The sequence below is a fragment of the Manacus candei genome, unplaced genomic scaffold (assembly GCF_025592945.1).
Source record: "Manacus candei isolate 608988 ecotype Guabito, Panama unplaced genomic scaffold, ASM2559294v1 h1tg000174l, whole genome shotgun sequence".
Classification (NCBI taxonomy): Eukaryota; Metazoa; Chordata; class Aves; order Passeriformes; family Pipridae; genus Manacus; species Manacus candei.
In genome coordinates this window covers 307,355-327,611 of record NW_026138222.1, presented here as the reverse complement: position 1 = coordinate 327,611, position 20,257 = coordinate 307,355, and the positions used below count along the sequence as shown (strand labels likewise).

The window sequence follows — 20,257 nt, the reverse complement described above, 5'->3', positions numbered from 1 at the left end:
GGTGTCACCTGGGAACTGAGGGACCCCCAGCAGAGCCCAAGTGTGTCCAGAGGGGGAGGGAGGGACCCCCTGACAGAGCCCAGTGACCCCCCAGGGGTGTCACAGGGGGAGGGAGGGGCCCCTGTGGCCCCCACGCAGGTGTGTCTGCTGGGGAGAGGGACTCCTGACAGAGCCCAGTGACCCAGTGACCCCTAGGGTGTCACCTGGGGAGGGAGGGACCTGTAACAGACCCCACTGTGGCCTCCCAGGTGTGTGTCATGTAGGGACAGAGACTTTAGGTGGGCAGGTGGAGGGACCCCTGACAGATCCCAGTGTGTCCCAGGTGTGTTCCAGGACCAGGAAAGGACCCTCGAGAGACCTTGGTGCTCCCCAGGTGTGTCCCAGGGGTAGGGAGGGACCCCCAATAGGCCCCAGTGCCCCCCAGGAGTATCCCAGAGGGAGGGAGGGACTCCTAACAGACCCCACTGTGGCCCCCCAGGAGAGACCACAGGTAGGTGGGTGGATGGGCCCTCAAAGCCCCTGTTGCCCCCAGGACTGGTTGGAGGGCTCTGTGAAGGTGAGTGAAGTGACTGCCCCCTCCACCCCCTGCAGCCCCCCAGGGACCCTCCTAATGAGGAGGGAGAGCATGAGTAGGTGAGTGAGGTGACCCCTCTAGCCCCCCTGGACCCTCCCCACAAGGAAGGAGGCCTTGTGTAGGTTTGTGGAGTGACCCCTCCCACCTGCAGTCCCCCAGGACTGTCCTGTGGGGAGGGAGGACCCCACACCCTGGAGCTGCCAGGACCCTCCCCACAAGGAGGGAGAACAGGGGTAGGTGGGCAGAGGGACCCCAGGACTGTCCCCTGGGGTGGCACCCCACAGGCAGGTGAGCGGAGCGACCCCCAACAGCCCCCATACCACCTGCCACCCCCCACCAAAGACACCTTTCCCTCGCTCTCCACGGCTGCTCCTGCACACGGGGGGTTTATTGGGGGTGGGGGTCCCTGAGGGAGGGGGGCTGGAAGCCCTGGAACCTCTCGTGGGCGGGGCGCAGGGTGAGCAGCCGCAGCCGCGCCGTGTCCAGCGCCGCCTCCAGCCCCTCGTCCTGCTCCAGCTCCACCACCCCGTCGTTGGCCTGGGGAGGGGGGCACGGGGGTGGGCGGGGGTCCCGCGCACCCGGGGACCCCCTGGGCCCCCCCACCGAGTCCTTACCAGCTGCAGCGAGGCCAGCAGGTACCGGCACACCTCGAAGGGGGGCTGCCCGGCCACCAGGCTGGCGAGGGAGTGCCACTGTCCCAGCCCCCCGCAGCGCCCCGTCAGGGCCAGCCCGTACTCCCGCATGTCAAAGGGTGCCCGGGCCTCCTGCGGGCACGGGGGGCACCTCAGGGTGGGCAGGGACGGGCTGCCAGGGCCCCACTGCGTCACTGCCCTCCCCAGGAGGTCCGTGCCCATTCTGGGGGGTCCCTGCCCACCACAGTCCCTGCCTGCCTCTGTCCCCTGTCCCCACTGTCCCACCCACGGAGTCCCTGCCCTCCCTGCCCACCCTCTTCCCTGCCCACCTCAGCCCCCTGTCCCCAGTGTCCTGCCTGGGGATCCCTGCCCTCCCTGGGTGATCCCTGCCCATCCCAGTCCCTGCCCGCTCCAGTCCCCTGCCCCCCCCAGTCCCCTGTGTCCCCCTGCCCTCCCTGGTGGTCCCTGCCCAGCTGGAGGTCTCTGCCCCAGCCCTGGGGGTCTCTGCCCCAGCCCTGGGGGTCTCTGTCCCAGCCCCTGCCCTCCCCAGGGGTCCCTGCCCTCCCAATGGTTCTTGCCCCAGGCCTGGGGTGTCCCAGCCCTGGGGGTCCCTGCCCCAGCCCTGGGGGTCCCTGCCCTCCCGGGGGTCCCTGCCCCAGCCCTGGGGGTCCCTGCCCTCCCAGTGGTTCTTGCCCCAGCCCTGGGGGTCCCTGCCCTCCCGGGGGTCCCTGCCCCAGCCCTGGGGGTCCCTGCCCTCCCGGGGGTCCCTGCCCCAGCCCTGGGGGTCCCTGCCCTCCCAGTGGTTCTTGCCCCAGCCCTGGGGGTCCCTGCCCTCCCGGGAGTCTCTGCCCCAGCCCTGGGGGTCCCTGCCCTCCCGGGGGTCCCTGCCCTCCCCGGGGTCCGTGCCTGCTCCTGCAGCAGTGGCTCTATCCGCTCCTCCCAGCGCCGGATGTGCTGGGACAGCTCCGTCTCCTGCGCGAACTTCTGGGAGCTGGCCATGAACAGCTCCTGTGGGGACAGGGACAGGGACAGGGCAGTGCAGGGGGGCACCCCCAAACCTCAGGGGACACCCCAACTCTCCTGGGGGCACCCCAACCCTCCCAGGGAGACCCCAACACTCTGGGGGTCACCCCACCCTCCTGGGGGCACCTTGACCCTCAGGGGACACCCCAATGCTTTGGGGGCACTCTGACCCTCCTGAGGGCATCCCCAACCCTCTGGGGGGTACCCCAACCCTCTGGGAGCACCCCCCTATCCCCACACTGGCACCTACCACGTTCCTGCGCACCAGCTCCTCGTATCCCAGCTCCGGGGGCTCTGTGGGAAAAGGGGGGCACGGTGGGGGCAGGGACAGCACACAACTGCACCCCCACACCTTTGGGGGGCACAGGGGACCCACCAGGGACAGGTGGGACGGGGAATCTGGGGGAGGATCAGCAGCTCACCCAGGGATCCTTCTCCCAGCAACTCTGGCACCTCGGGCTCCACATCCTCCTCCACATCCTCGTGCTCCACAAAATCATCATCTGCTGGGATGGGGAGACCCCTCAGTGCCCCCTGGGGCCCCCCCGAGCCCTCAGAGGGGGGAATTTGGGGTGCCAGTACCTGCCCCTTGGTCGTAGTCAGCCCCATGCTCCTGCTCCAGCTCCGGCTCCCACAGTGGCTCCTGGAGGAAGGGGAACAGCCCTGAGCACACCCTGAAGACCCCCAGAGCCCCGGGGTGGGGGGGCTGGTGTCCCTCTGCCCCCTGATTTACCCCCCACCCCACTCACCCCCTGGCTCTTGAGCTTCCTCTGTGCCGCCAGCCGCTCCTTCAGCTGCCGCCAGTACAGCACTTCCAGGTCTGCCGGGACACAGGGATGGGGAACACGGATCTGGGGAGCACCCACACCCAGCAGAGCCCCCCCGGCACACCATGGCCTGGGGGGGCCTTCCCAGGCTCCCCTTGCACGGTTTTGGGGTGCCCTTCCCCTCCATCCTCCCCCCACTGCAGAATCCAGTCCCTGGTCTCCCCTGGGACTGGGAACTGTGGGAGATTCCACCCTGAGGGCCCTCCCGGTGCCACCTGTGCCACGTCCCCCCCTCACCTGCGAAGGTGGGGCCTTTCCTCCTGGTTTTCCGGCTGTCTGTGACGTTGTTGTCTGGGGGGAAGAGATTGGGAATCACTGGATGGCAGATCCATGGAATCGTTGAGGTTGGAAAAGCCTTCTGAGCCCATGGAGTCCCCCCAGCACTGCCAAGGCCACCCCTGCCCCCGTCCCCACGTGCCACATCCACAGGGCTGTTCAATCCGTCCGGGTTTTTAAATCCTCCTGAATTCCGATCCCGGCAGGATCCCGCGGGAATCACTCACAGGCTGCAGAGAACCACCTCATGAAGTCCTGGAGCTTCCTTGGGCCCCTCCTCTTCCTCTTGCCTCCCACCATGTCGTCCAGGCTGTGTGACATCAGGAAGGGCCTCCCTGCAGTGACACAGGTGACACAGTGGCACTGGGGGCACGGCCACCCCGAGGGGCCGGGATGGGGAAGGGGCCCCTTTCCCACATCCCTCTGGATGTCACGGGGCTGGGAATGACCTATCATGGGAAGGGGACACTGAGGGACACGTGGCTGAGAATGACCGGCTGTGGGACTGGGAATGACCTGCTGTGGGACTGGGAATGACCCGCTGTGGGACTGGGAATGACCCGCTGTGGGACTGGGAATGACCCTTCGTGGGACTGGGAATGACCCTTCGTGGGACTGGGAATGACCCGCTGTGAGACTGGGAATGACCCGCTGTGTGACTGGGAATGACCCTTCGTGGGACTGGGAATGACCCTTCGTGGGACTGGGAATGATCCGCTGTGGGACTGGGAATGACCCGCTGGGGGACTGGGAATGACCCGCTGTGGGACTGGGAATGACCCGCTGTGGGACTGGGAATGACCCGCTGTGGGACTGGGAATGACCTGCTGTGGGACTGGGAATGACCCTTCGTGGTGCTGGGAATGACCCGCTGTGGGACTGGGAATGACTGGCTGTGGGACTGGGAATGACCTGCTGTGGGACTGGGAATGACCCGCTGTGGGACTGGGAATGACTGGCTGTGGGACTGGGAATGACCCGCTGTGGGACTGGGAATGACCCGCTGTGGGACTGGGAATGACCTGCTGTGGGACTGGGAATGACCTGCTGTGGGACTGGGAATGACCCTTCGTGGTGCTGGGAATGACCGGCTGTGGGACTGGGAATGACTGGCTGTGGGACTGGGAATGACCCGCTGGGGGACTGGGAATGACCTGCTGTGGGACTGGGAATGACCCGCTGTGGGACTGGGAATGACCCACTGTGTGACTGGGAATGACCCTTCGTGGGACTGGGAATGACCCGCTGTGGGACTGGGAATGACCCGCTGTGGGACTGGGAATGACCCTTCGTGGGGCTGGGAATGACCCTTCGTGGGACTGGGAATGACCCGCTGTGGGACTGGGAATGACCCGCTGTGGGACTGGGAATGACCCGCTGTGGGACTGGGAATGCTGAGGGACATGTGGCTGGGAATGACCATCTGTGGGCCAGGAAGGCCCCTCCACGGGGCTGGGAATGAGCTGCTGTGGGCCAGGAAGCCGAGCTGTGCTGTCCCTGCACCCCAACCCCCCTGGAGCACCCCCCCTTCCCCAGCACCCCTCCCCAAAAATCACCTTTCTTAAACGGCTTCTCCTCGGAGTCTCCGAAGGGGTCGAGGCTCTGCCACGGATCTGGCACCTCCTGGCACAGGGGTGAGGATGGAGCACAGCTCCCCGTGGCACCCTGGGATCCCCCCAGTGTCCTGGGGGGGTCACATCCCACTCCAGAGCCCCCCGCTCCAGGCCCCCCTTACCTTGCTGTGGGCTCTGGGGTCCTGGCTGGGGGGTTTCTCCCGCAGGACATATCCCCGTGTCCGGGGTAAACTCTGGGACACAGAGAGAGACAGTGAGGGCTGGTACCTGCAGGCCTGGGGGGGCTGGGGGTCCGGGGAGGGGATGATGGGGGCCTGAGGGTCCAGAGGTCTGCGGAAGGAGTGGGGGGCTCTGGGAAAGGAGTGAGGAGTGGCGGGGAAGGAGCGAAGGGATCTGGGGAAGAAGCAAGGGGATTCCAGGGCCCAGGGATCCAGGGAAGGAGTGAGGGGCTCCAGGGCAGGAGCAGGGGCAGCCCCCCAAGCCCTGCCCACACGGACCCTCTGTGCCTCGATGTGTTCATTCGGGGCCAGGGTCATTTCCACGTCGTCCCCCAGGGCCCCGGGAATGTCGTTGTCATCATCTGGTCCTGCAGCACCTGGGGGGGGGAACGGGCAGAGGCTGGAGAGGCTTCTGGAGGCTTCCAGCCTGGCTACCAAAGAATTCCCCTGGGTGCTTCTCCTGCCAGGGCCAAGGGGCACCAGAGGGCAGGAGCAGGGAATCATGGAGTTGGTTGGGTTGGAAAGTCCCTCTAAGCCCACCGAGTCCAACCAAGGCAGTGCCAAGGCCACCACTGACCATGTCCCCACGTGCCACATCCACAGGGCTTTGAAATCCCTCCAGGGATGGGGACTCCACCCCTGGCCTGGGCAGCCCCTGCCAAGGCCTCCCCACCCTTTCCAGCAACAAATTCCTCCTCAGCCCCAACCTGACCCTCCCCTGGCCCAGCCTGAGGCCGTTTCCCCTTGGCCTGTCCCTTGTTCCCTGGCAGCAGAGCCCGACCCCCCCCGGCTCCCCCCTCCTGGCAGGGAGCTGCAGAAGGATGAAGTCTCTCCTCACCCTCCTCCTCTCCAGCATTCCCAGACAGACCCATGGACACAAAGACAACCACCTGGATCCCCCACAGCCAGGTGACACCACTCACCTGCCTCCTCAGAGAAGCTCAGTGCCCGGATTGGAGCCACGCTGGCACTCGGATGCTCCACAGCAGGACCAGATCCCGGAGCTCCTGCCGGGGCACAGTGGCAGGTGACAGTGAGAGGTGAGTGCCCCCTCCCCAGACACCCCCCCGGAGCCCCCCAGGTACCTGTGGCTCTCCTGGGGCTCCCCAGGCGCTGCTCCTGCAGGTGTGTGGGGGAGAGCCCGGCCAGCTCCAGCAGGAACGCTCCCGTGGCGTGGGGGGTGCAGGTGTTCATCCGGAAATCCTTCCTGCTCGCCAGCACCTCCCCTCTCCGGCTGCGGGAACATCCTGTCAGGGACCCCCCTCACCAGGCTGGGGGGGCCCTAAAGCCCCCCTGCTCCAGCCTGGGGTCACCCCAGCCCTTTCAACCAGCACGGTCCTGTCTGGATTTCCCTGCACATCCCTGGGACCCTCCTGCCTCCCACCAGAGGCAGATCCCAGCAGGAATTGTGCAGCCATGGGGCTTATCCTGAGGGACTGAGGGATCCCGAATAGAGCAAGGGAGGGGGACATTGGGTGCTCCCACCCAAGGGTCCCGACTGGAGCAGGAGAAGGAGACACAGGACACTCTAACCCAGGGATCCCAGCTGGAGTAGAGGAGGGGGAACCCCCCAGCAATGGGGGGACACAGTCCCCCCACCCAGAGGTGACTGGGGGAGTGGTGGCACCTCAACAGGGGGTTTTCCTTCTTCTCCATCTCTTCCGGGGGGACCAGAGACATCGGGGTCAAGGGAACGACGTTCACAGCCTGGCAGGGTAAGGGAATATGGGAAGGAGCCTGGGAAAGGCCCTGGCACAGGTGTCACTGTCCCCAGGGCCACCACTCCTGCTGGAATGGCCCTGGGATTCACCCAGGAAAACCCTTCCACAGGGAGGGACAAAAGGAGACAGGTCCCTCTTACACTGGGCTGCTGATTGCTGCTCATGTCCACGCTGGCCTGGCTGGTGTCCTTGATGTCATCCAGGGACAGGAACTGCCAGGAGAGCCACGGGAGTGTCACCCCCGGCACACCGAGGGATCCCACAGGAGCAGGGCAGGGGGACACGGGACATTCCCACCGAGGGATCCCACAGGAGCAGGGCAGGGGGACACGGGCTACAGGACCCCCCTCACCTGCTCCTGCCTGTCTGTGAAGGTGGCATCGTCATCCCGGCCGTCGGGTCTCAGGGAGGTGGGCAGCTTCTCCCTCCTGAGGGAAAAACGTGGTCAGGATCCACGGGATGGGTGGGAGAGGGGGCTGAAGGGGTGGGGAGAAGCAGGAGGTCACACCCCAAATCCCAGGGGCAGTTCTGGGCCCCTCAGACAGGAGAGACCTGGAGGGGCTGGAGCGTGTGCAGGGAAGGGAAGGGAGCTGGGAAGGGTCTGGAGCAGCAGGAGGGGCTGAGGGAGCTGGGGGGGCTCATCCTGGAGCAAAGGAGGCTCAGGGGGGACCTTCTGGCTCTGCAAGTCCCTGCCAGGAGGGGGGAGCCGGAGGGGGTCGGGCTCTGCTGCCAGGGAACAAGGGCCAGGCCAAGGGGAAACGGCCTCAGGCTGGGCCAGGGGAGGGTCAGGTTGGACACCAGGAGGAATTTCCTCATGGAAAGGGCTGTCCAGCCCTGGCACAGCTGCCCAGGGAAGGGATAGAGTCCCCATGCCTGGAGGGATTTCAAAGCCCTGTGGATGTGGCACTTGAGGACATGGTCAGTGGTGGCCCTGGCAGAGCTGGGGACAGTTGGACTCAATGGGCCCAGAGGGATTTTCCAGTCTCCAGGATTCTGTAATCCCATGATTTTTGCAGATCCACACTGTGGGACACAAGGCAGAGCTGCTGGGGACAAACTGCATGTGGCAGGTAAAAATAAACAACTAAAAATGACCAATCCATGCAGGAGCCACCAGATCTCATTGGGAATGGGAATGGGAATGGCCAGTGATGATGGGAGCACCGAGGCAGAGACCCACAGCAGTGTTTCCATGGGGCAGCAGCCCCAGCAAAACTCCCCCTGGGAAGGGAAATTCCCACTTACTTTTTATTGGAGATACAGTCAAGTGCCTGGCAGACAAGCATGTACAGGTACTCCACCTGGAAAACAGCACCTGGAGCTGGGAAAGGTTGGGAGCAGCTTCCAGGAAAGCTACTCCACCCGATGAACCACCCTTCCCCCCACCTCCCATTATCTCAGGACAGCTGGAGTTCAATTCCATGAATTCTTGTTGTTCTTTTCCCTGTTTCAGCCATCCTGAGGCCAGATTTGGGGAAATCCCTGGAATTTTTCAAAGCTAGTTTGAAAGGTCTAGTGGAAGGTGTTCCTGCCCACGGCAAAGGAGTGGTACTGGATGGGCTTTAATGTTCTTCCAACCCGTGATTTTATGAGGAAATAAGATTTTATATCCCACCCTCTGCAGGAAAACGGGAGAACAGCAAAATCCCTGCCCTTTCCCGGGCTGCCAACACCTACAAAGGAGTTAAATTTAGGAACGGTAAATCCTTTTGTTCCCGTTAGTCATTCAACTCAGGTCTCTCAAAGCCAAGGGGGGATTCCAGGGCGACCCCACGGAGCTCAGGGCTCGTGGAATGGGCCTGGGATGCAGCAGGGCCCCCCTGGGTGCTCACCTTCCTGCTGTAGATGCAGGCAGAGCCCTGGATCAGCAGCGCCGCCTCCGTGAAGTTCATGGTGGTTCTCCCGTTGTCGAAGGAGATGCAGATCTGATCCAGCTGGGAAGGGCAGGGACGGGACAGGCTGAGTCCCGGGGGGCTGTGGGGGTGGCACGGGGAGGGGGATGGGGCAGGAGCCCCCCGTTACCTCCTCCAGGTACTCCCCGAGCTGGGCGGCCACGTCCACCTCCCAGTTCTTGGTGAGGTCCCGGATGGGCTGGAGCAGGTGCAGGAATCGCGACTCCACCTCCTCCATGGCAGGATTCCCCCCGGGGGGGCTCAGACCAGGCAGTCACGGACAGGGGATGGGGGCAGGTCAGTGGGACCCCGGGAGAGCTGGGGCAGGAATCCCAGATCAGCTGCAGTTCAACGGAAAGGCAGCAATTCAGGTAACGTGGGATCGCTGAGGCTGGAAAATCCTTACCCTGATCCTGATCCCAATCCCGATCCCAGCCCCAATCCTCACTCTGATACAATCTCAACCCCATCCAGACCCCATTCCCAATCCCAACCATGGATCACAACCCCAGTTCTGTTCCTGACCCTGATCCAGACCCTGGCACCAACCCCAATCCTGATTTTGACCCAGTCCTGACCCCAATCTCAATCCCGACCCCGGGTCACAACCCTGACCCTGATCCCTATCCCAACCCTGATCCCTATCCCAACCCCGATTCCGATCCCAACCCCGATTCCGATCCCAACCCCGATTCCGATCCCAACCCCGATTCCGATCCCAACCCCAATCCCAATCCTGACTCCCATCCTGACTCAAACCCAAATCCCAACCCCAGCTCCAACCTTGACCCCAATCCAATCCCTACCCCAATCCCAACTCCACTCCCCAGACCGATCTCAACCCCGGATCCCAACCTCAATCCCGACCCCGACTCAATCCTAGTCCTGACCGCATTCCCAACCCTGATTCTGACCCCGACCATGATCCTGATCCTGATCCCAATCCCGACCCCATCCCAGTCCCAATCTCGACCGCGGATTACAACTCTAGTCCCGATCCCAACCCTGATCCCCGTTCTGATCCAGATCCAGTTCCGGTCCCGACGCCACTCCCAATTCCGATCCCAATCCCGATCCCTATCCCGAACCAGATCCCATCCCCAATCCCGACCCCGATCCCGAATCACAACCCCAATTCCCGTTCCCCCTCACTCCCCTCTCTCTCCCATCCCCTCTCCCATCCCCTCTCTCTCTCCATCTCTCCCCCCCTCACCGCTCGCTCCCCGCCGCCATGTTCGCGTTTCCCGCGCGCGCCGCGCCGTGACGTCATCGGTGCGCGCCGCGGGGGCCTGAGGGGGGGCCGCCATGGCGGAGGCGGCGCGGCCGCGGGCGCTGTTCCTGGCCGGGCTGGCCGCCGTCTATGTGGCCGCTTTCGGCTCCCTCTACGTGCAGATCCCCGGTACCGCGGGGGGAGGGACGGCCGGGGGCCGCGGGGCAGGGCCGGGATGGGGCTGGGGCGTCGGACGGGGTCGGGATGGGGCCGGGGACGTGGCCGGTGGAGCCGGGATGGGGACGGGAGAGTCGAGACAGAGCCAGGACGGAGCTGGGACGGGTCCGGTAGAACCGGGATGGAGCCGGGGCAGAACTGGGAGGAGTCCAATAGAACGGGGATAGAGCTGGAAGGGGTCCAGTAGAACCAGGATGGAGCCAGAACGGGTCCGGTAGAACCGGGATAGAAGCAGAGATGGGGCTGGTGGAGCCGGAATGGAGGCGGGACGGAGCCGGGACGGGTCCGGTTGAACCGGGATAGAGCCGGGGATAGGGCAGGTAGAACCAGGAGAGAGCCGGGACGGGGCCGGTAGAACCGGGATGGAGCCAGGGATGGGGCCGGTACAGAGCTGGGGCGGGTCCGATAGAACCGGGATGGAGCTGGCATGGGGCAGGTAGAACTGGGATGCAGCCGGGATGGAGCTGGAACGGGGCCAGTAGAACTGGGACAGAGCTGGGAGCGGGAGCAGTAGAGCCGGGACGTGGCCAGTGGAGTCGGGAGTGGGACTGGTGGAGTTGGGATAAAGCTGGAACGGGGCCGGTGGAGCCGGGACAGAGCCGGGATGGGGCTGACAGACCCCCCCGGGGCCGCAGGGCCGCCCCTGCCATCCCGTTTCCCTCCCCATAACCTGATCTCTCCCTTACTGGGAAGACCAGGACTACTGGGGAGCAGCTCCTCACTCCCCCCTGGGCCCCCCAACCGCCCTGCCCACAGCAGGCAGCGGCGTCCCCTCCGTCCACGTGGCCGGGCTGGCTGTGGCAGCCCCTGGGCTGCACCTGGGCTCTTCCCACTGGCTCCCGGTTCCAGCTGGGAAGCTGGGATGGGACAGCCTGGAGCCCCCCAGTCAGCACATGGACGAGCCGGGGGCTGCCCCGGGGATGAGGCCGAGGTGCTGCCCGGGGGGCTCCCGGCCGTGCTGCCCCAGTTTTCCTGGGAATGCCTGACTGCCGTTCCCGTTGCAGGGCTGTACGGCAGGGAGGGGATCCTGCCGGCCCGCAGGGTGCTGCGGCTCAGCGGGAAGGGGCTGTGGGAGCAGCTCCGGGACTCCCCCACCCTGCTGTGGCTCAGCCCGCGCCTGGGGCTGGACACGGAGCAGGGCATGGAGCTGCTGTGCCTGGTGGGCATCCTGGCGTCCCTCGGAGCCCTGCTGTGCGAGTCCATGCGGGATTGCCTGGTCTTCGCCCTGCTCCGGGTGCTCTACCTGTCCCTCTACCAGGTGAGGGGCTGGGGGGGGCCCTGGAGGGGGTTGGCACCGTCCTGTGAGCTCCTGGTGTGCTCAGATTCCCTCGTGGAGCTGGGGAAGGTGTTGGGAGATACAGTCAGGGAATCAGGGAATGATTTGGGCAGGAAGGGAATTTTAATCCCATCCCAATCCAGCCCCCAGGGGCAGGGACACTTTCCACTGGCTCAAGTTGCTCCATCCTGCCCTTGGATATTTCCAGGGATCCAGAGGCAGCCACAGCTTCTCTGGGAGATTCATTCCAGCGCCTCCCCACCCTCCCAGCCAGGAATTCCTTCCCCATATCCCATCTAACCCTGCCCTCTGGTACTGGGAAGCCATTCCCTGTGTCCTGTCCCTCCATCCCTTGTCCCAAGTCCCTCTCCAGCTCCAGACCAGGTTGGACAGGGCTTGGAGCTACCTGATCCAGTGGAAGGTATCCCTGCCCATGGCAGGGATTTGGAATGGGATAGGATTTAAGGTCTCTTACCATCCAAACCATTCCATGATTCCATGGATCCTCCCTCCTGCCACCCCGGGAGCTCCAGTGAGTCAGAGCCGGCTGCTGTGGGGGGAGGAGGAGGGTTTATCTTCCCTCTGGAATCAGGGATAAATCACCCGTGTTTGGCCATCCCCCCCCCCGGGGTAGGGAGTCGTCACCTCCCGGGGTGGGGGCTGTCCCCTTGGAATTCTGTGGGGGCTGTCCCCTTGGAATTCTGTATCCCGGTGTGGCTCTGGCTGTTCCCGGGCCGTTCCCTCCTCACTCCCTTTTACGGCAATGCTGGAAGCACATCCCTGGAAGCACATCCCTGGAAGCACATCCCTGGAAGCACATCCCTGCTCCTCCCCCGGGCCGGGCTGTGGGCAGGGAACACTCCCAGTGTGGAATGGCCCCCCCGGGACACCCCCCCCCCCCCCTCGAGCATTCCCGGGCTGTGATCCCAGTGCTGCCGTTCCCACGGCTCCTTGGGATTGGCCTGGAGCCCCGTGCTGGGAAAGGAGCTGGGGGGGGCCAGGGGGGGTCTGTGCCCACCACTCTCCATGTGGGGAAGGGTCTGGGGGTCAAACCTGCCCCACTCACCCCCTGCTCCCTCTCCACAGGTGGGACAGGTCTTCCTGTACTTCCAGTGGTGAGTCAGACCCCCCCTTGGGCCTTCTGGGGGGGCTGTGGGGGGCTCGGAGCTGGGGGAGATGTCCTGCACTCCCTGCAGCCCCCAGGGTGGGGGGCACAGCAGGGTGGGGGCTCTGGGTGCTGGGCACAAGGGGGTGGGGGACTTTGGGGACCACAGTGGGGGGGCACACCAGGATGGGGGCTCTGGGGGTCGGGGATGGGGGCTTGGCAGGACAGGGGCTCTGGGGACCAGGCAGGGGGCACAGGGGACTGGGATGAGGGGCATGGTGAGACAGGGGCTTTTGGGACCAGGGCAGGGGGCGTGGGGGGCTCTTGGGACCAGGGGGGGATATGGGGGGCTCTGGGGGACAAGGCCAGGGGGCACAGTGGGACGGGGGGCACAACGAGCCGGGGTCCCAGCCCCATGTGTGGGGGGGTCTGTCTCCCCCGAGGGGAGCAGGACCGGCCCTGAGGGGTGCGTGGCACTGGGGGCTCAGCTCTGTACCCCCCCCAGGGACAGCCTGCTGCTGGAAACGGGGTTCCTGGCCGTGCTCGTGGCCCCCCTGCGCCTGCTGAGGGGGGGGTCCCCCTCCTGGAGACCCCACGACCCCGTCACCTTCTGGGGGGTGCGGTGGCTCCTCTTCCGCCTCATGTTCGCCTCGGGGGTCGTGAAGCTGAGCAGCCGCTGCCCCACCTGGTGGGGGCTCACAGGTGAGGGGGTGGGTTTGGGGGCTCACAGGTGAGGGGGTGGGTTTGGAGGCTCACAGGTGAGGGGGTGGGTTTGGGGGGCTCAGGTGAGGGGGTGGGTTTGGGGGGGGCTCACAGGTGAGGGGGTGGGTTTGGGGGGCTCACAGGTGAGGGGGTGGGTTTGGGGGCTCACAGGTGAGGGGGTGGGTTTGGGGGGGCTCACAGGTGAGGGGGTGGGTTTGGGGGCTCACAGGTGAGGGGGTGGGTTTGGGGGGCTCAGGTGAGGGGCAGTGGGTTTGGGGGGCTCACAGGTCAGGGGGTGGGTTTGGGGGCTCAGGTGAGGGGGGGTGGGTTTGGGGGGCTCAGGTGAGGGGGTGGGTTTGGAGGCTCACAGGTGAGGGGGTGGGTTTGGGGGGCTCAGGTGAGGGGGTGGGTTTGGAGGCTCACAGGTCAGGGGGTGGGTTTGGGGGGCTCACAGGTCAGGGGGTGGGTTTGGGGGTCTCAGGTGAGGGGGTGGGTTTGGAGGGCTCAAGTGAGGGGGGCTCACAGGTGAGGAGGTGGGTTTGGGGGCTCAGGTGAGGGGGGCTCACAGGTGAGGAGGAGTGGGTTTGTGGGGGGCTCACAGGTCGGGGGTGGGGGTTTGGGGGCTCACAGATGAGGGGGGTGGGTTTGGGGGGCTCACAGGTGGGGAGGCTCACAGGTGAGGGAGGAGGCTTTGCAGGGCTCACAGGTGAGAGGGGGTGGGTTTGGGGGGGCTGAGGTAAGGTGAGTGGGTTTGGGGGACTCACAGGGGGGTGTTTGTGGAGGCTGACAGGTGAGGCAGGGTGGGTTTGGGGGCTCACAGGTCAGGGGGGCTCAGAGGTGAGGGGGGTGGGTTTGGGGGGCTCATGGGAGGGGTGGTTGTGGAGGCTGACAGGTGAGGAGGGTGGGTTTGGGGGGCTCAGGTGAGGGGGGCTCACAGGTGAGGGAGGGTGGGTTTGGGGACTCACAGGTCAGGGAGGTGGGTTTGGGGGGCTCATGGGAGGGGTGATTGTGGAGGCTGACAGGTGAGGAGAGTGGGTTTGGGGGGCTCAGTTGAGGGGGGCTCACAGGTGAGGGAGGGTGGGTTTGGAGAGCTCACAGGTCAGAGAGGTGGGTTTGGGGGCTCACAGATGAGGGGGTGGGTTTGGGGACTCACAGGTCAGAAGGGTGGGTTTGGGGGGGCTCACAGGTGAGGGGGTGGGTTTGGGGGGACTCACAGGTCAGAAGGGTGGGTTTGTGGGGGGCTCACAGGTCAGGGAGGTGGGTTTGTAGGGGGCTCACAGGTGAGGGGCTGCAGGTCTGGGGGGCACAGCCGTGCCCCCACGCTCGAGGGGATGGCAGCCCCTGCCCCAGGCCGTGCCCCCGGGCAGCCCTGTGCTCTGGGGCGCTGGGCCCTGCCCCGTGGGGGCCATCCCTGCCCTGAGCCCCCCGTGCCCCCAGCGCTGACGTACCACTACGAGACGCAGTGCATCCCCACGCCGGGGGCCTGGCTCGCCCACCAGCTGCCCGTGTGGTTCCAGAAGCTCAGCGTGGTGGCCACCTACGTCATCGAGGTGGCCGTGCCCGTGCTCTTCTTCGCGCCCCTGCGCCGCCTGCGCCTCTTCGCCTTCTACTGCCAGGTGGGGAGGGGGCACCGAGGGACCCCCGGGGCTCGGGGTGGGCTCCTGGCTGTGGGGGTGCTGGGAGAGGGGGTGGTTGTGCCACTGATGGTGGGAGGGGGTGCCCTCTGCTCTGCAGCCCCATGACCCCCTCAGCTCTGTGACCCCCGGGACCCCCTTATGCCACACCTCGTGCTGGGGGGTTCCAGGGGGGCTCCCCAGGGGCTGGGGGTTGGCTCCTCGCTCTGTGGGCACTGGGGCATGGGGTGGCCACGCTGGTGCTGGTGGTGTTGGGGTGCCCAGTGTCCTCTACCCCCCAGCCCTGTGACCCCCTTGAGCCCCCCTCGTGCAGGGGTGTCTCCAGGGGGACTCCCCTCGGGCAGGGGGTTGGCTCCTCTGTGGGCACTGGGATGTGGGGTGGCCATGCTGCTGCTGGAGGGATGTCCAGTGCCCTCTGCCCTCTGTCTCCATGACCCCCCAGCTCTGTGAGCCCCCCAGGCCCCCTCTCATGCTGGGGGGTGCCCAGGGGGTCTCCCCAGAGGCTGGGGGTCGGCTCCTCGCTCTGCTGTCACTGGGAGATGGGATGGTGGTGCTGGGGGGTGCCCAGTGTTCTTTGCCCCCCAGCCCCATGCCCCTCCAGCCCCGTGACCCCCCCACCCCGTCCCTGCTCCCCCCAGGTCCTGCTGCAGGTGCTCATCATCCTCACGGGTAACTACAACTTCTTCAACATGCTCACCATCGTCCTGGCCTTCTCCCTGCTGGACGAGGAGCACGTGGGGCGCTGGCTGGGGCGCCCCAAGAAGCGGCAGGGCAGCGGTGAGACCCCCGGGACCCCTGGTTTGGGGGGGAAGGCCAGCTCTGGGGTGGGGAGGGGACAGGGGACAGGTGACGTTGTGGCTCCACTGTGGGAGCTGCTGCCAGTGCGACCCCTCCCCACCCCCAGGGTGAGGGGCTGCGGCCATGGGACACCCTGGGAGGGCTCAGGGGGGTTGGGGGGGTTCCCAGCCCAGCTCTGAGCCCCCCAACCCTCCCAGCCTGGCCCCCCAGCCTGGGCTCTGTGCTGGCCACGCTGCTGGAGCTCAACACCTACGGGCTCCTGCTCTACTGGACCGTGCAGTACTTCGGCCTGGAGATCAACTGGGACAAGAAGCTGCTGGACTCCAAAGTGGGTATGTCCAGGGGGGGCTGCTGACCCCTCAGCCCCCACCCTGGGGGGCTGGAGAAGCCCCTCCCTGATGCCACGGCTTTCCCTTGGCTCCAGCCTTCACCTACCACGAGTTCACGACGTGGCTGCGGACGGTGACGCTGCCGCTGGTGGGGGTGGCCTTCCTGTCCCTGTCCTGGGAGATCCTGCTGGCCATGTACCGGTGGGTGTCGGGGGGCACTGGGGACCCCCGGGGTGCCCTGAGGGTGTGGGGGACCCCTGGGTGCTGGGGGAGCTGGGAGGGGGCTCTGGGAGCTGGGAAGGGGGCGATGCAGCTCCGGGAGCTGGGAGTGTTGGAGCAGTCAAGCACAGCATGGGGGGGCTCTGAACCCCTCAGCTCACAGTTAGAGCCCCCCCAGACTGGGGGGTGGTGCCTCTTTGTCCCCTTAATGCCCCATTCGTGCCCCCCCAGCTGTGCCTGTGTCCGTGGATGCTTCTGGAAGCTCTGGGCCACCCTCCAGTGGGCCATCATGGCCACGGCCACCGTCAGCTTGTTCGCCGTCAGCCTGGTGAGGGCTCGGGGGGGCCGGGGGGCTCTGGGGGCCCCCCCGAGCCACGGTGACAGACCCCTCCTGCCCCTGCCAGGTGCCCTTCACCTACATCGAGCACGAGTCCAACGGGAAGCTGTGGCCCGGCGTCCACCGGCTGTTCGGGGCGGTGGAGCGGTTCCAGGTGGTGAATTCCTACGGGCTGTTCCGCAGGATGACGGGGGTCGGGGGGCGGCCCGAGGTGGTGCTGGAGGGCAGCTACGACGGGCACAGCTGGACGGTGAGTGTGGGGCGGGCACGGGGTCGGGATGGGCACGGGGGGTGGGAGCCACACCGTCCCCCAGCACTGCCAAGGCCACCGCTGAGCCGTGTCCCCAAGTGCCACATCCACAGGGCTTGGGAATCCCTCCAGGAACGGGGACTCCACCCCTGCCCTGGGCAGCCCCTTCCCATGTCTGAGCGTCCCTTCCAGGAATGTTCCCGATATCCAACCTGAACCTCCCCTGGCACAGTTTGAGGCCGTTTCCTCTTGTCCTGTCACTTGTTCCCTGGTTTTAGAGCCCCCCCCAGGTCCTTTTCCTGCCACCCTTTCCCACATTCCCCCGTTTCCCCCTGGAACGCTGCCCAGGGCTGTGAGGTGTCCCTGTCACAGAATCCCGGGATGTTTGGGTGGGAAGGGACCTTACAGACCACCCAGTTCCACCCCCGTGCCATGGGCCACCTTCCCCTGGAAGCTTCCCACTGGCTCGTTCCCCTCTGGAGCCCCCGGGGTGGGCACTGGTGACCCTGGGGTGGGTGGGGGGCTCCATATCCCGGTGCCACCCGCTGCCATCCCGCAGGAGATCGAGTTCATGTACAAGCCCGGCAACGTGAGCGCGGCGCCGGCCGTGGTGGCCCCGCACCAGCCCCGCCTGGACTGGCAGCTCTGGTTCGCTGCCCTGGGGCACCACCACAGCAGCCCCTGGTTCAGCGCCCTGGTGCTGCGGCTGCTGCAGGGCCAGCGCGACGGTGAGGGCGAGGGGGGCACGGGGGGCACAGGGCGGGGGGCTCGGGGGGCTCTGGGGGGCTCTGGGGACGGATCGGGGCATCCCCATGGTTGTCAGGGCGTCCCCACGGTGGGCTGTGGTGTTGTCCCCCTGCAGCACTTTGGGGTGGGTCCCTGCGGTGGTTTGGGATGTCCCCCCGCAGCAGCAGTTTGGGGTGTCCCTGCGGCAGTTTGGGGTGTCCCCACAGTGATTTTGGGTGTCCCTACAGTAGTTTGGGGTGTTGCTGCAGTGGTTTTGGGTGTCCCAGCAGTTTGGGGTGTCCCTGTGGCAGTTGGGGTGTCCTGCAGCATGTTGGGGTGTCCCCCCACAGAATTTTGGGGTGTCCCCCCACAGAATTTCAGGGTGTCCCCGTGGAGGTTCAGGGTTGTCCCTCCGTTGGTTTGGGGTGTCCCCGTGGTGGTTTGGGGTGTCCCCCTGCAGCAGTGTGGGGTGCCACTGTTGTGGCTGTCCCGCAGTGATCCGGCTGGTGCAGGTGGACGAGTCCCGGTACCCGTTCAGCGCCCGCCCGCCCACCTTCCTGCGGGCCCAGCTCTACAAGTACTGGTTCACGGGCCCCTCGGAGGGCAGGTGAGCGGGGACGGGGCCCCCTGCACCCCAAACCCCCAGTGGTTTGGGGGTGGGATGTGGGGGCTCAGCTGAGCTGCCCCTCCCCAGCCCGGGCCCGGCGCCGTGGTGGCGGCGGCAGCACGTCCAGGAGTTCTTCCCCACCGTGTCCCTGGGAGACCCCACGCTGGAGAGCCTGCTCAGCCAGCACGGCCTCAAGGTGGGTGTGGGGGGCCTTGCACCCCCTCCCTGCACCCTGCCCTCCTTCCTTCATGCCCCTGATCCCCCTGCCTTGATCCTGAACCCTATTCCTGGGCCCTGATCCTCCTCCCTGGGCCCTGACCCCCTTCTTTCCATGCCCCGATCCCCCTGCCTTGATCCTGAACCCCCTCCCTGCACCCTGATCCTCCTCCCTGAGCCCTGCCCTCCTTCCTTCATGCCCCTGATCCCCCTGCCTTGATCCTGAACCCCCTCCCTGCACCCTGATCTTCCTCCCTGGGCCCTGACCCCCTTCCTTCATACCCCCACCTGGCCCCTGACCCCCCTGCTTCACCCCTGACCCCCTTCCTTCATACCCCCACCTGGCCCCTGACCCCCCTGCTTCATCCCTGACTCTCTTCCTGGCCCCTGAGCCCCTTTTCCTCACCCCTGATGCCCCTGCCTTGCTCCTGATCTTCTCCATGGCCCCTGAGCCCCCTTCCCTCACCTTCCCATGCCCCCAACCTCCCATCCTTCATCTCTCACTCTCTCCCTGACCCCAACTCCCCTCCCCTTTCCCTTTGCCCTCCCCATCCCTTCCTTTGCCCCTGACACCCCTTGACCCCCTTCCCTCACCCCCAACCCCTCTCCCTCACCCCTGACCCCCCTTCCTCACCTCCCCTGACCCCCCTGCCTCCCTCCCTGCCCCTCCCCTGCCCCCTCCCTGTCCCTGACCCGCTCTCTCCCGGCAGGACAAGCCCCCCGCACGGCGCCGGTCGGACGCGGCCCTGCCGCGGCTCCTGGGCTGGGTTCGGGGCCTGGCCCGGCCCTTCTCGGGCCCCGCCGTGCTCTGGACCCTCTACCTGGTGGCGGCCACCGTGGGGGTGCTGCGGGCCCTGGGCCCCCGGGCTCGGGGGGGGCCGCCCCCCGCCCGCCACAAGGCCCGGGGGGAGCGGGGGGAGCGCAACGGGGTGCGGGGAGAGGGGCGGGGCCGGGCGGGGGGCGAGGGCCACGGGGAGGGGCGGCCCGGCCCCAAGAGGAAGAAGTAGCACCCGCAGCCCCCCGCCCGTGTGCCAGCCCGGGGGGGCCCTGGGTGGGGGGGTGTCAGCTGGGCCCTGCCCCGGGGGGCTCCCGGTGTTCCCCCCCAGTGCCTTCAGCACGGTGTGGCCATGCGGGGGGGACCCTCCCCACTGCCTTGGGGACCCCTCCCTGCGGCCTGGGGACAGCTGGGGACCCCTCCCCACTGCCCAGGGACCCCTTGGGGAGCCCTCCCTGCGGCCTGGGGACCCCTTGGGGACCCCTCCCTGTGGCCTGGGGACCGCTGAGGACCCCTCCCTGCAGCCTGGGGACCCCTCCCCGCTGCCCAGGGACCCCTTGGGGACCCCTCCCTGCGGCCTGGGGACCCCTCCCCGCTGCCCAGGGATCTCCTGGGGACCCCTCCCTGCGGCCCGGGGACCGCTGGGGACCCCTCCCCACTGCCCAGGGACCCCTTGGGGACCCCTCCCCGCTGCTTGGGGAGCACTCCCTGCAGCCCAGGGACTGCCGGGTACCCCTCCCCGCTGCCCAGGAAGCCCTTGGGGACCCCTCCCCACAGCCTGGGGACCACTGGGGACCCCTCCCCACTGCCCAGGGACCCCTCCAGGCCCCACAAGGACAGGGGGTTTGATGCGGCTGGGGGTGCTCAGCACAGATGGGGGGCTCCTTGCCAGCAGGATGGAGCAGTTTGGGCAGTGCCAACCCTCCTCCTTACCCTGCCCAGCCCCTCAGGTGCCCCCCGGGCAGTTTGGGGTGGCTGCCCCCCATGTCCCCCACCCCGATGGGCTCTGCCCATCCTGCGCTTCCCCCCCCCAGCTCAGCCCCAAGCTCAGAGGTCCAGAGGTTTCCTATAATTTTCTAAATAAAGCCTTTGACATTCC

The 20,257-nt window shown here is 66.5% G+C and overlaps 2 protein-coding genes and 1 long non-coding RNA gene across 8 annotated transcripts; 2 read left to right on the top strand and 1 right to left on the bottom strand.

Annotated features, from left to right (window-relative positions):
• Positions 1 to 544: 544 nt before the first annotated feature.
• Positions 545 to 10,083, bottom strand: NCAPH2 (non-SMC condensin II complex subunit H2). Of its 6 annotated transcripts, XM_051773663.1 has the most exons (21): positions 9,951 to 10,083; positions 8,868 to 9,078; positions 8,678 to 8,779; positions 8,091 to 8,146; positions 7,198 to 7,273; positions 6,986 to 7,057; positions 6,752 to 6,831; positions 6,210 to 6,358; positions 6,048 to 6,131; positions 5,404 to 5,501; positions 5,068 to 5,139; positions 4,889 to 4,955; positions 3,560 to 3,667; positions 3,294 to 3,347; positions 2,979 to 3,049; positions 2,812 to 2,872; positions 2,652 to 2,732; positions 2,480 to 2,523; positions 2,113 to 2,214; positions 1,189 to 1,338; positions 903 to 1,111 (listed from the first exon to the last, which is right to left on the bottom strand). In XM_051773663.1, exons 2-21 carry the CDS (start codon positions 8,973 to 8,975, stop codon positions 962 to 964), a joined length of 1,785 nt encoding a protein of 594 aa, XP_051629623.1. In that variant the 5' UTR covers positions 8,976 to 9,078; positions 9,951 to 10,083; the 3' UTR covers positions 903 to 961. The 6 variants fall into 6 exon arrangements, with proteins under 6 accessions (XP_051629619.1, XP_051629618.1, XP_051629623.1 ...); XM_051773659.1 differs by having other exon boundaries at positions 545 to 1,338; positions 2,652 to 2,735; XM_051773660.1 differs by having other exon boundaries at positions 2,652 to 2,735; positions 6,048 to 6,358.
• LOC127463826 (uncharacterized) lies at positions 3,216 to 7,010 on the top strand. The gene is made up of 4 exons (XR_007901006.1): positions 3,216 to 3,681; positions 5,978 to 6,164; positions 6,799 to 6,839; positions 6,955 to 7,010. It is a non-coding gene; the product is annotated as an uncharacterized LOC127463826 (long non-coding RNA).
• On the top strand, positions 10,008 to 20,219 carry LMF2 (lipase maturation factor 2). Its single transcript, XM_051773665.1, has 14 exons — positions 10,008 to 10,136; positions 11,189 to 11,442; positions 12,547 to 12,575; positions 13,071 to 13,267; positions 14,705 to 14,883; positions 15,540 to 15,678; positions 15,897 to 16,031; positions 16,124 to 16,229; positions 16,479 to 16,575; positions 16,652 to 16,834; positions 17,394 to 17,562; positions 18,056 to 18,167; positions 18,255 to 18,363; positions 19,094 to 20,219. Exons 1-14 carry the CDS (start codon positions 10,043 to 10,045, stop codon positions 19,388 to 19,390), a joined length of 2,100 nt encoding a protein of 699 aa, XP_051629625.1. The 5' UTR covers positions 10,008 to 10,042; the 3' UTR covers positions 19,391 to 20,219.
• Positions 20,220 to 20,257: the final 38 nt, after the last annotated feature.